General features: G+C 33.3%; 1 protein-coding gene across 1 annotated transcript in view; it reads right to left on the bottom strand.

Moving 5' to 3' along the window:
* Window positions 1-14,193, bottom strand: part of LOC150104942 (protein LTO1 homolog) — a 73,545-nt gene extending 59,352 nt beyond the window's left edge. Inside the window, exons 1-2 of the mRNA XM_090395434.1 lie at window positions 14,092-14,193; window positions 4,467-4,537 (exon numbers count right to left, since the gene is read on the bottom strand). Of these exons, the coding sequence (XP_090251560.1) occupies window positions 4,467-4,537; window positions 14,092-14,187 (167 nt within the window). The 5' untranslated portion in view covers window positions 14,188-14,193. The remainder of the gene's footprint in view (window positions 1-4,466; window positions 4,538-14,091) is intronic.
* Window positions 14,194-14,776: the final 583 nt, after the last annotated feature.

Below are 14,776 nucleotides of genomic sequence, written 5' to 3'. Positions count from 1 at the left end.
TTCAGAGTCTGCCAATGAATCTCCAAGGATTCATTCTTGTTTTCACACTTTTACATATTTCCTGAATATTTGTGTAATTGAGTCTATGATTCCCCTCTGAGCTGCTCAACTTTTATTCTTTTTACACACTTTTCTTTTCAATATGATATTTAATTTTATCCTGCTCAAAATCCAATTTTAAATCCTCTGTATGCACTTCCTGAACCAGCAGGAAAACATCACTATTAACAATAACACAGTCAATGAGACTTTTCTTATTTCTTCTCTCTTTACATGAATTTCTGCACATTTTTATGTTGGAACATGGTGTTAGTAATAACAAGTCCATGTCCTGAACAGAAATCCAAAGACTAAAAATAATGGCTTAACATTATTATTAGCTTTGCTCTTTTCTCCAAATTTTCCGCAAACATTTCTATACACTTGTTAATTAGTTCTCACCCTGCTGTTTAGATCTCCTACAAGGACCAACTTTTCCTTTTCTTTGTGAAAGCTGACTTCTCTAATGACTCAGAAAAAATTCTCCACCTGTTCCTTAGTAGAACCTTCTGTGGGAATAAATAAGTATCATGGTTGAATTTCCAAGTCTGATATCTTCAGACATCACTCTACTTGATGCTACCTGCCACTCAAGATGATCTTCCTCATATTTAGTGTTGAACTATAGCTACAATTTCTTTACCACGATCATTATTGCTTGAATAATATCTTGTGTTTGTTACTTAGAAGAATCTTGCCTGTTTTTGTCTTTTTTGTTTCGATAACACCTATTATGTTGATCTAGTTCTTATCCAAATCTTCTGGCAGTTCTATTTCTTTTCCATTGATGCTTCTTATACTGATGGTATCAATCTTTAACTCTGCTGATGTTGAGTTGGGGTTTGTTCCTGTAGCTGACTTTTTGCTGTTGGTCCTGGTTTCCTGATAAAAACACTCATGGCCCTCTTTACTGTGCAACTCTAGCTAATATGAAATTCTGTCATGTAGCATTATTTTATGGTGGTTGGCTAAATCCTCAATTGCTAGCTTTTTTTTATTTCTTGTTCTTCTCTCCATTCAAATTTGTGCATATCTTTATGATAGAACCTGGTATCAGTAATGACCAGTCCATGCCTTGAACAGAAATCCAGCAGATATTTACCATGATTATTAGCTTTGATGTTTTCTCCAAATTTTCCCAAAATAGTTCTGTATGTCTGGTGCTCATCTCCCACTCTGATGGTTAGATTACCAGCAAAGATATCTTTTGTTTTTTTCTTTATGATAGCTGCATTCATTAATGACTCATAAAATTTCTCCACTTCTTCCTTAATAGAACTTTCTGTGCAACCATAATCACAAGTAAGTCTCATTGTCCATTTTCTCATTTTGATATTTGTCCACATCACTCTGATACTGCCTGTCTTTCAAGATTATTTTCATGTTTATGTAGAATAGCTACTCCTTCCTTTCCCTGACTCAGCTGTTTTTGTCTTTTTTTGTGTGCCACCAATTATATCAACTTTGTACTTCTCTAATTCTTTGCTACTTTCACTTATTTTCTGTTGATTACATCTTACACTGATGGTGGTGATCTTGAATTCTGTTGCTGTATAGTTGGAATTTGTTCTATAAAAAACTAACTGCATTCTGTATTGGCTTTAACCAAATACTGTACCAAAATGATGTTACAATATTCTCTGTGTTAAATTTTAATAACTGACCTCTAAATAGTTGGAAATTTTTCCACTTGGTTATACTATAAATTAAAGATACCAAGAAATTATATACCGGGTTTATTCCTTTCCAAGTGTAAGCAAACAAAGCTTGCGCCTGAAATAAAGGTCGAAACCCGTCTGGGGTAATCCATCTCATAATGCATAGCATTATGAGATGGATTACCATAAAGATATGTGGGTATGTATCTTTATTATGGGTATGTATCTTTATTACCATAAAGATACATACCCATAAAGATATGTGCTTTGCATTATGGGATATTAAGGCAAGTGATGTGAAGTCATTAGCTTCTATATACGAGTTGCCCCAGTCTTGATTATATTTCAGGCACAAACTTTGTTTGCTTACACTTGGATAAAGGATTAAACCAAGTATATAATTTCTTGGTATCTTTAATGACCTCTAGATAGGTCTGAATGCATTTTGGTAAACAGTTTCTAAAGTTAAAATTATTAAATTCTGGAAACAAGCACAATTTAGGTAGCTTTCATAGGTGAACAACATATGTAAACTTTGCCAGTTCATGAATATTTCAAGTTTATAAGGCAGAACACCGGAATAAGTTGATAACATTATTTACTTAGTAACATGACATTTCATCCTAATTGCACAGGATTGCTTCAGGTGTAAATAAACAAACTAGTAGACCAAACAGAAAGACTAACAAAGGTGACAACTGTTATGCAGTTATAAAAAAGAGAACGACATTATTTTTTAAAAATTATTTCTAATTGTTCCGAATGTTCTGCATGTTTTTTTTTTTTTTTTTTTTTCACCCTCAAGTTAATGTTTCTTGACTAATGAAGGCTAGGATGTATACAGACAAGTTAATACTTATACATATGAGAGGGTACCCAAAAATAACCGAAATCTGAACTTGGCACGCACGTGCTTTTTCTAATTACGGATGATACTGCTAAGCATCATGTTTCTGTGCCAGTCCGGCAAGTGGCATCATCCTGTGGTTCGCTCTTCTGGCTGCTTTTTTTTTTTTTTTTGCTAAAGCTTACAAGCAAGTTCAGCAATTTTGTGATAACTGACCACAAGGAACAGAGTGAGTGTGTGTGTGTGTGTGTGTGTGAAATTTTATTTTCTTTTGGGTAAAACTGCAGCTGAAACTATTGTTTATGCTTGCAATCTTTAAGGATGACACTTTATGTAAAACGCATGTCTATGAGTGGTTTCCCCCATTTCAAATATGGGAAAACCAATCACAATCTGGCCAACCTTCAACAAGAAGAAATAATGAAAATATCGAAAAGGTTTGCCAGGCAATCAATGAAGATCATCGAAAGACCACTGAGCAAGTTTCTGAAGAGACGAATTTGTCATGGAGTTCGTGCCAGCAAATTTTAACAGAAGATTTGCAAATGAAATGTGCCTGCTAAATTTGCGCCTCATTTGATCACAAAGGATCAAAAATCAAAATCACTCTTCATGTGGCTTTTTTTTTTTTTATTCCTATGGATAAAGAAAACCATGAAAGGGCAGCAATTCGTTGATGTGGATGAAATGAATGAAAAGTTGCTGGAGGCCATAAACAGTATTCCAACTAAACAGTTCCGGCAGTGGAAAAAAACATTGAGACAAGTGCACTGACTCACATACTTCATACTTTGAAGGAGACTAGAATATGAAATTATAAACTTTAATAAAAATTAAAAAAATTCAGGTTATTTTTAGGTACCACCTCATGCATGTACACGCACATGAAGAATGTGGGTTTCAACAACATGGATCCACTTATAAGCAGTTTTTTATGAATAAATATATTGGAAATTTTTTTTTGAGATTTGTGGCAATTTGAAAATACTCGCAGACAAACCGTGCAGCTTAGAAATATCAAAAAAATTAAGAAAACGTTAGGTATGTTATGAATGCATAAAATATGTAGATACTAGTCTATTTTATCATTTACTACCATAAAGTATACACAATCTATTATAAAAAGTTAAAATTCATCAAAATTTATGCACACAAACAATTACAGATCGTACATGGCCATTTGCAGTTGAAATGTAAACAAACGTAAAAATGCAGTGTTAAATCATAACTGCAGAAAATTAACCTTCGTTAATTAGTTAAATTAATTAGTAGAAAATAAAATTTTTATAATGATTCATTCATTAGTGTATAGGCTAGGCTACCACGAAGAAATTGCATCGATTGCACTAATCTACTATAAAGCAATCATATTGCTGTTTCTTCATTATCAATGCATGAATCGTTATACCTGTAAATAAATATGAATTTCTTTTTCACATTATCTTTACATTATTGGTCTAGTATTAGTAATACATCTACAGTGTTTTGTATCATATAAGACAATATTGATGTAGGTACTGACAGACTTATGATTCATCTTGTGAACAGATGATGTAAACTTATGGTATCGATAAATACAGAACAGTATGTAAATGTATTTTTACTTCCTTATGGTTTTCTTTAATAACATTTTCTTTTCTCTAGCTTACTTTATTGTAAGAACACACTATATATACACCATATAAAATGTGTTAATCGGCTGTTTATGTTATCGGTAATGCTTCAGGTCAACAGTAGGCTATTCTAGATAAGTTTTTGGGAAGTCAAAAGTTATATGCAGATTTTTGAACAAAATAACCCCAAAATTCTGGAAACAAGAGCACAATTTAGGTAGCTTTCATAGGTGAACATTATATATTTATATATATATATATATATATAAAACAACATTAAAAATGTTATCTAACAAAGTGCACACATACCTTTGCTTGGCAGTTTCTTCTCCTTCTAGTACTGTTATCCATGCGTGGACAAATCCCTGGTAAAAACCCAACTGTAAAGCACCATGTAAGTATATATATAAATATATAAACCCAAATGTGCAGTTTTCTTTTAAGAATTTAAAATCTTATTTAAAATAAATATGAAAGAAAGCACTTAAATCACAAAAAAAAAACAAATTAGTTATGCTGTTGGCTAACCTAAACTGTTGTGTGGGAGACTAAAGTTTCCCAAATCTTGTTGAGTTTAATACAACCATATTTATTGAGATTTGGTTGATTTTTTAAATCTGCTACTGATTCTTAAAAAAGTCTTTCAAGTTTGTATTTGTTATGGTGAAGCATAATAGTTTTCTTCCATTTGGTTCTGTTATTCTCACACTGTGTTCTCTATTTGGCCACATGGCTCAGACACATTAGATTCCTTCCTCGTCCTCCATCAAAACAGACAGCACCCCATAATCCAGTTCACTGTAGAAAAGGAATATAACAACCAGCTTTCCTAGATATCATGCATTTTCCCAATGCCACCCTTTCTTTCTCAGTTTATAGAAAACCCACCCACCCACATAGGATACAGACACATAGATACAAATTTTCCGATCATCCCTTCCCCTCTCAACAATATGATATCAAAACCCTTGCTAACAGAGCATCCAATCTCTGTTCTATCTAGGCTGAACATACAGCCCAACTCTCCTTTATTTGATTTTAATGCGCAAAAAAAAAAAAAAGACAACAAATTATTTGTTCTTCCCATCTATCTCAACATGTTGACTATAGTAACAATGCTGTCATTGTTCCTTATATCTAGGTCTCCTTGGGGGAAAAAATAGCCAGAACTAAAAAAAGTACAATCTTTGCACTGCATTCAAATCTTATCTGAAGTTGGCTGCTCTCATCTGCTCCTCTCCCGGATTCTATCTCCTTCTCTGTGTTTCTGATGTTTACAAAGTTCATTGTTCTTGCAACATGTCATATTATTTTCAAACTGAAAGATCTGCAAACATCTGCTGCCATAAGCATGGTTAGTTGGGTCTAGCTGACCATGCCTTGGATACTCTGCATAGAATCAAATGGGAAAAAACTATCATGTTTAACCATTACAACCTTGAACGATTTTTTTTGAGAATCAGTAGCAGATTTAAAAACCAACCAAATCTCAATAAATATGGTTGTATTAAACTACCCAAGAGTTGGTCAACTTTAATTCTTAGGTTTCCCACACAGCAGTTAAAGCTAGCCAACAGTATCCATAGAGGGCACACCCCTCATAGAACTTTAGGCTGTCTTTTTTTTCCCACTTATTGTTTTGTGCAATTTTAATACTGTTTTCCTGATGATGTTTCAGTAACTGAGAAGAAATATAGGATTTATTAAATGTGTTTTTATTTATATGTGCTGTATTTATTCCATTAAACCTTATAATTAGTTCTGATTGAAGTTAAATGGACAGACAAAAAAAAATTTTAAAAAATGAAATGACATACTCTGAGCTTGAAAAAAAATTTTCATTGGCCTGTCAATCAAATATCACATAAGTCAGGTGTTATTGGATGGCATATAATGGTCACCTAATATATCATAGTTACATATTCAACCTTGGACCAAAGCAAACATGCTGACTTTTAGGTAGAAGATAAATGCCTGAAATTCATTTCTCAGAGAGGGTTTCCACCTTTTATTTCTGTATAGGGAGTAAGCAAGGCCATTTCAGCCCTATCTAACTTTTGGAGACTGAGAGGGGGGGGGGAGTTTCATCACCACTGGTAGCCAATCAGAGATCATTAATTATACATGCCGGTGAAGACAGGCGACTGACAGGTGATGCCAATCTTATGGTCCTTAATTCCTAACGCTATGTTTACTGTCTGAAAATAGTATGGGTTCTACAGTCGATTTTCTTGAGTTTACAGGACGAAAAACCCTAGTTTCCAGAAGAAAACACCCACTTGCCCTTGACAGAGGTCGACTAACTCGGGAACAGTCAAAAAAAGCTTAGTAAAAGTTCCTCTACTTGGCGACTAGAATTGAACTTAGAATGCTCTCTCTTGAGGTGATCTAGTGAAATGGAAGGCACATGCCACTTCCAATGAGCTACACAGGTGCTTTAAGTAAAAAAAAAATAAAAATAATAATACAGTTGTTAGAGAAGGTGTAATAATAACCCTTAGACCCATATAACACCTCAAAGTTATTATTTAGTAGACTCTCACCCATTTTATTCATCTTTTTCTTGGTAATGCTATTATGTCAACATTTTTTTTTTATGTTGAGCCCATATACGAGACGTTGGTTGGCTGGTCAACCTATAGTACTTTAGTACCGTATATGTGTAGTGCGATAAGAAAGGAGAAATTTGTTGACATTCGATTTAAAAGCCTGTATATTGTATTCCTTGGGAATACATCGGGGGAAGAGTGTTCCACAGTACAGCCCTTGACAGAGGTCGTAGGGATGAAGGAGGAAAAGAAACCAGCTTCAAGGTGTACTGTGAAAGGATGTTGGGGTGGCGGCTGTATGTGTTCCAATGGGCTTAGTACAGAGTGAGGGAATTATCGATGCTGTTTCAGATGAACATTTTCCATGGAAATATTTATAGAATATACAAATTGCAGAGACTAAACGTCTATGTGGGGGGGGGAGTTGATAAGAGATGGATCATTTATCAGTCTAATTGCTCCCCTCTGTATTGAGTTCAAGCATTTTGAGAGAGCTTTTAAGAGTCCCACTCCAAATGTGAGAACAGTATTCGATAGCTGGGCAGATTTGTGATTTCTATAAAGTTAACAGCTGTTTTGAGGTGAAGTAACGTCTTGAGTGAAAGAGAAAGCCTAGTTTTTTGGAAGCTGAGGATGCAATGTGGTGTTTCTTTAATTCTTCTGTTAGTTCCACTTCTTTTCTGTTGATACTTCTTATGCTGCTGGTGCCCAGCTTCAATTTTGCTGATATTGAGTTTATTTTAGTAGCTGACTTTTTCTTACTGCTTGCTCTAGTTCCCTGACCAAAAACAGAAGCACGGACTTTGTTTAACCAGGTGATGTCCCAGCCAGCAGAACATTTCATCAATACTTATCATTTTGTTTTCTGGTTTAAGCCAATAAACACAATGCAACTTGGTCACAAGTTCCAAATTTCCAACCCATTCTCATTAGTTCAGTATCCAGGTGGATAGGGGGCACCATGAGAAGTTGCAAATCATCTGTCCTCATATTTCAGAGACCAGAAACTGACTTAGTCAATCGTCTCTGAACCATCTCAAATCTGATCAAAGCCTGCTATAATGGAATCATAATATCCTTAATTCTACATGTTAGTGTTCCACATCATTCCTATAACCTGCTGTGTTCCTCACAGTTTTAACAAAATATCCATGAAATTTCAAGTCCCTATCTACCATTCCTCCCCAGATCTTTCATCTCCTCCATCTCCTCTAAAATATTTCCACCAATCCTATACACTGCATCCCATCTTTGCTTTCCAAATTTTAAAACCTGATACTTGGCTACGCTAAACTGACATTCTCACACATTTGCCCATTCAGACGGTTTATTTAGGTCCTTTTGCAAAGCTACAATATGCTCTACTTCTCATTATTTTCCAACTTTGCATCATCTGCAAACAATTGTATATCACTATTTAAGCCCTTTCCAATGTCATTTATATACAAATTAAATAACAATGGTCCCAAAACAGATCCCTGGATCATACCATTGTGATTTTCCTCTTTTGGGATATCACTCCCCCCCCCCCAAAACACACACACACACACACACACACACACACACACACACACACACACACACACACACACACACACACACACACAATTTGCTGATACCTATCAGACAGCAACTTCCAATCCAATGCACTAACCTGCTATCCAACTCCATCCAATTTTTTAATTTTTCTTATTAAGTTTAAGTGACTGCCCTACCTGAAATTAGCTCTGCTCACACATTCTTGGCTAGCAATGCCACATTCTTTTTTATTATTTATAATATGATTTTCCCAGTGATGGCATATATTTTCTCCCATAACTTTTTTTCTTATACTCTCATATCCATGGTGTCTAGTTTTCAATGAATTGTTTTATTTCTAACCAAACCCTTAGTTCCATAAGTTAAAATTGGTTTGAATGCATCTTGTATACTGCTAGTTTATTATTTTGGCTAATTTCTCTATTATCCCATATAAATTTATTCAACTGGCTCTATTATACTAGGATTATTTATTATCTATTTCCAAATTCAATTTTCCATCTTCACTAAAAGTAAAATAGCTAAGTATTTTACTTGTTCTATAGATTTTCCATTGAGAACACAGTTATGTTTTTCAGATTCTGCTTATTTTCACAGCTTGTCTTTTTATTGGCATCTGCCAACAGGAAGTGAGATATCCAGTGCCATGGTTAACTCTATAAAAGGCCACATATATTTCTAAAGAAGAGGATGCAACATGTCAAGATGTAACACTAAATTAAGCTGTCCCAATACCCAGCTGGATAATGAGGCAGCAACAACATTCATCCTGATGAGAAGAAGATTATCTGCAAGTGACAACAGTGTGAAGGATACTGTAGTAGGAGAACAATCATGAAGAACGAGAAACAGCAAGCACAACACCTCCGCAGAAGGTTACTGTTCTATTTTCCCCTAGTAAGGTAGCAGAATGGATGGAAGTTATAAGAGATAATAAAATGCACAATGGCTAAATACTTGTGTACACTGGAGGAAGAAACAAGGCTTCCCAGATTGTAAACCAGTGAAATCCTTATGTTCATTGGGATATGGAACAGGAGCATCCTCCTACAAATTGGAAAGTTAGAAAATTTAAATAAAGAAATGGAGAGATTAAAAACAGTCATTCCTGAAATTAGTGAGATAAGATAGAGCAGAACTGAAGACTTTTGAATTGGTGATTACAGAATCATTTATTCAGGTGACATGACAATAAAATGGAGTCAAAACAGCCCTCAATCAGGAATGGGAAGAAGAATAGTCAACACAATAATGTACAAGCCTACACACCTACTACAATGAAGCTGAAAGAGTATATGCAAATATTGAGAATTTGATAATACTTACCAAAAGTGACAATCTTATTGTAACTGAAATGCCATCATTGGAAAAGGAAAATATTGTAAAGAGGTGGGAAAATACGGATTTGGATGCCAAAATGAAAGAAGAGATAAATTAATAGAGTTTGGCCACCAATTTAATCTGAAAATCCCAAAATCTGGTTTGAGGTACCAAAAAAGAAGATACACTTGGAAAATGTCAGTGGGAGATTGGAAGGTTATTAGATTATATTAAGACAAAATTAGATTTAAAAATCAAGTAAAATCATGCAAAAGTTGCCCTGGAACTGATGCAGACAGTGGCCACAATTTCATTTTATTAAAATGCAACCTGAAATTTAAAAGAGCTTTAAATTTGTCAGAGTCAAGGAAAAGGCCCAACTGAAATACACATACCCTTAAAATATAGGAAAACTATAAAATCTATAAACAGAAGACTGATGAAAACATTAAAACTGGAGAAAGAGTGGAAAGAAATACACAGAAGAAAAGTAAATTCATTTTAAGGATGCAATCATCAAGGCTGCCAATGACTGCAGAGTATTAAAGAACAGGCCAATAAAAAAGCAAAAGATTACTTGAGATACTCTAATCTGATGTTTATCAGACATGTAATCACAAGAATATACAGACAGGTCTCGATTAGTGCAGATAATGAATCACATGAAGTGGTCGCATTATTTGAATTCACACTATTCTAACTAATAATTATATGTAAAATATGGTAATTGATTCAAGCTTGATGGAAATATGCAATGAAAAAGTTTAAACATAAGTTATTTATTAATCAAATATTACAGTAAAGGATAAAAAGAATATACTTATTAATTTAAATTTATTGTTAATAAAGAGTTGTTATAGAGCAAAAAATAAAAAATTTCTAAATATTATTCCCGAAGGGTAAGCTTACACCGATGAAAATATATTTGTCCTTCGAAATATTTTAATAGCATAGACCAAACTGTTTCTTCTTTCTTAGAAATGTAAGTCTGGAAAGCATCCTTTTCCAAAATAAACTAGTTTCATCCTCCTTAAATATTTGTTGATTAGCATATCTAACATCTTCGAATATTTTTTTTAAACATCAGGACATTTAAATGCTGCATCCTCATTTACAATAGTGTCACCTTACCAGTGATTTTAGGATTATAGGTAAAAATGTTTTTGTTTTCAATCCTTATTAGCTCATCTACTGCATTAAAATATGGGACCAACCATTTGTGAATGGAATGGACATGGGAAGGAGGGAGGGAGAGATAAAAATACACACATACAAACACTAGACTTGAAAAACAAAAATAAGTTTAATAAACCATTCAAACTGACACCTGTATTAAATGTTTCTTCTACTTTATTTTTTTTCTTTCACTCTCATAAACAAATTTAAAGCTTTTGTCTGAATGGCTGCTCTGCTAAGTGGAACATGTTTTTGATTGCAATTCCCAATCCATACAGTTAAAAGACATGCTATTTCTATTATTGCAACAAGTCTTTCCTTGTAGATGTTTGCAAATCACAAAAAGCTGACGCAACTTTATTTTTGCTTTTATTTCCCTTGCATGTTTTAAAATATTCTGTACCACAGATTCGGGCATTCCAACATATCATCCTATTTTAGAGTTGTTATGACCACATTCAAATCGCATCAAATATTTTCTCTAATGTAATAACAAATTCAAGAAAAGGTATGACAGCTGCTGGTATGGGTGATATGCATCCTCTCATGACGAGTCTGAAACTCCCTGTAATAATAATGATGATAATAAAGTGTTGTGGTCTGTTATACAAGTTTTCTATTTATTTCCTTTGAGTGATAGTATCTGCATTTGAAGATTTTTCATCACTAGGTGATGAAAAATGTTTTTCATTTTCAATCCTTAGCTCATCTAGTACATTAAAATATGGGACCAACCATTTGTGAATGGGATGGACATAGTAAGGAGAAATATAAATACACACATATAAACACTAGACTTGAAAAAACAAAAAATAAGTTTAATAAAGCATATTCAGTCTATTATTTTATTGTAGACTGCAGACACCAGCAACAGGAGAAAGAGGGGTGATACAATAGAGAACTAAAAACTTCTGAAAGGGTCATATAGTACACCAGTAGATGAAATTTTGTCTTATACAGTCAAATTTTATATTATATATATAACAATTTGTCAAATATGTATAAAAAACATATGAAACAAAATCTCATATATTCAGGGCTCAAGCAAAACATATAACAAAAGATAAAAGCAAAATGCTTAGTAGTCTGAGATGAACCATCCTTTCTTTCATGCTTACACAGTGATCAGAATACACTTTGAAAAATTATGGAGACAACTACCATGTTAGAGTAAAACTTTAGTTTAATATAAACCAAAATCAACATTTGACGTTTCGACCTTCGTATCAAGGTCATCATTTGGAGCATACACAATATATACAGAGAAACAAGCTGCACTACAATCTACATGGTTAGCTAAAGTTACCGTCATCAACATTTGACGTTTCGACCTTCATATCAAGGTCATCATTTGGAGCATACACAATATATACAGAGAAACAAGCTGCACTACAATCTACATGGTTAGCTAAAGTTACTGACCAACCGTTACTACAATTATTGGCCTGACCTCTGGTGGAGGAAAACATTTACTACATCAAAGCTAGAATCCTATTATTATCTATTAGGTTACAAAACCTTTAAGAATATAGATTGCAGTAAAAGAATATAGATTACAGTAACACCATAGCTATTCCATAAATTAAAGGGTTATCAGAAAAAATCAATAGAATCCTACACCATTATAATCTCAATGCCACTTTTAAACCACCTATAAAATTATAAAATGTATTCAACTCCTCTCCTCCCATTGGCACATCCTGGAGTTTATTACATCTACTGCACCTCTAACTTACCTTACATCGGCAAAACTGGACGTACAATCCCAATACGTAAAAAAGAACAAAAGACACATTAAATATAACAATTTTGGTGAAGCCAAAATTGTTATATTGGCTTCACCAAAAAAAGAGCAGGTATTTTTCCAAATTGATTGGAAAAATACCTGCAAAAAAGCCTGTGAAATTCTGATTAGCCACCCTAATTTCAACAATAATGGTGGCTTAAAAATTCCAAGAATTTGGATGGCACATATTCAGCCTACTTAGTATCTAGTATACTTTAGGAAACTATTCCACACCAATTGGTTGAAATTTATATGTATAATCACGTTTGTTTTTTTTTAATATATATATATATATATATATAGATGAATTCATTTAATTACCTAGGATGTATGATCACATATGAAAATGAAAAAAGATATAAATGTAAAAATTGCAAAATATTTAAAAATAACAGGTGTAATTAACTCTATATTTAAACCAAACCTAGTTCAAAAACAAACCAGACTAAAAGTATACAATACATTAGCCCTACCAGTCTTAATGTATGGAAGCGATATCTGGACAATAAAACAAAAAGACAAACAAAGACTAATAACAGCAGAAATGAAGTTTATGAGAAAAACTGCAAAGTATACCCAATTTGATCACAAAAGAAACGAAGAAATTATGAAAGAATTAAACCAAGAACCAGTAATAGAAAAAATTAAAAAATATAAACATAAATGGATGGAACACGTTCAAAAAATGAAAACAGAGAGATTACCAAAACAAGACTTAAAGTATAAGCCATTAGGAAAAAGAAAACCAGGATGTCCTCTTAAACAATGACTTCTAAGGCCGGAACAGGCCATGCTAGGCCTAAATCCTTGATACATGATGATGACTTTCTCTCTATATATATACATATATAAAAAGATAAGCCAGAATTTGAAACGTTTTTATGTCACATTTTTTTTGCCTACCAGCCCGGAACTCAGGGGAGGGAGAGGGGGTGCTAATAGATAATTATATAATAATTATCTATTATTAATAGATAATAATAGGACTCTAGCTTTGATGTAGTAAATGTTTTTTTTTTCCCTCCTCCACCAGAGGTCAGGCCAACAGTTGGTCAGTAACTTTAGCTAACCATGTAGATTGTAGTGCAGCTTGTTTTTCTGTATATATTCTGTATGCTCCAGATATGAAGGTCGAAACGTTGAGTGTTGATTTTGTTTTATATTAAACTAAAGTTTTACTCTATAACATGGTAGTTGTCTCCATAATTTTTCAAAATGTAAAAATGAGATCAGCCATGTTTCCATGTTAAAATGAACAGGTCTGTACTAGAGCTAAAGTAATAAATGAACACTGTTTTGATGGTATTGAATGCTGTTTAATACCATCAAAAGAAGAGGACTGGATGCCTCTTCATTACTGTCTTTTTATTGTATTAATTGTCTTATTTTATTATTATTATGGTATTATTGCCTTTATCTGCATAATCAAACTTTTTTTTTACATGGCTATTACACTGTTTTTAGCTGTGTAAAAAAAGAAGGAAAAAGACTGATAATCTAATACATTTTTAAATTGCATGTTAAGAGAAAAAATAAATTGTAAGTATAAAAATAAAATGTATACTTCAGAAGCAATCTGTGCGCCTCTTTGCAATCCTAAAGTATATCCTTCTTTCCAACCTGCCTCTTCGCCAAGACTAAATCCTCTGGTAAAGCCCATTCTTTGATACCTTAAAATAAACAATTTAAATATGAGAACTAACTATAAATATTAATAAGTTTAAGTGAAAATAAATAGTATTGCAAGTACTAAAGCAACATGAACCTTATTTACAGAACTGAGTCACGTCCAGGAGTACCACCACACGTGGTTATAAAATAAAATGAGAGTAAGGTTAAAAATTAAAATAATGAACTTGAAAATACAATAAAATAACAAAAATTAGATAAATCACTGAATGACAGCCATACACAAACACACACAAGTAACTCATATCTGCTTTGGTTATCCATATTTTCATTAAAGTATATAAGAATATCAATGTTTCCTATCTAAAGTGAGGAAGCTTCTGTGCATGTATACCTTGTTTACTACTTATGTCCACTGTGCTACAGGCTCAGTGTCCATTTTGTGTCCCTACTACTTTACTGTTCTATATGGTATTATCTTCATATGTAAATAACTTTCACACTATTTGAACAGTATGTCTGGTAAGAAAAAACAAAAGAAACTAAGAGTGAAAAGAAGAATGTGCATAAAGACCAACTGAAGCAAAGGCCTAGGAAATCCCGTTCTTTAGAAATGGAAT

The sequence above is a fragment of the Typopeltis vanoorti genome, chromosome 7, assembly GCF_054136105.1.
Source record: "Typopeltis vanoorti isolate ZY-2024b chromosome 7, IOZ_Tvanoo_1.0, whole genome shotgun sequence".
In the NCBI taxonomy this organism is placed as follows: domain Eukaryota; kingdom Metazoa; phylum Arthropoda; class Arachnida; order Uropygi; family Thelyphonidae; genus Typopeltis; species Typopeltis vanoorti.
The sequence above is the reverse complement of the archived record's forward strand: the minus strand, read 5'-3'. Positions and strand labels throughout refer to the sequence as shown.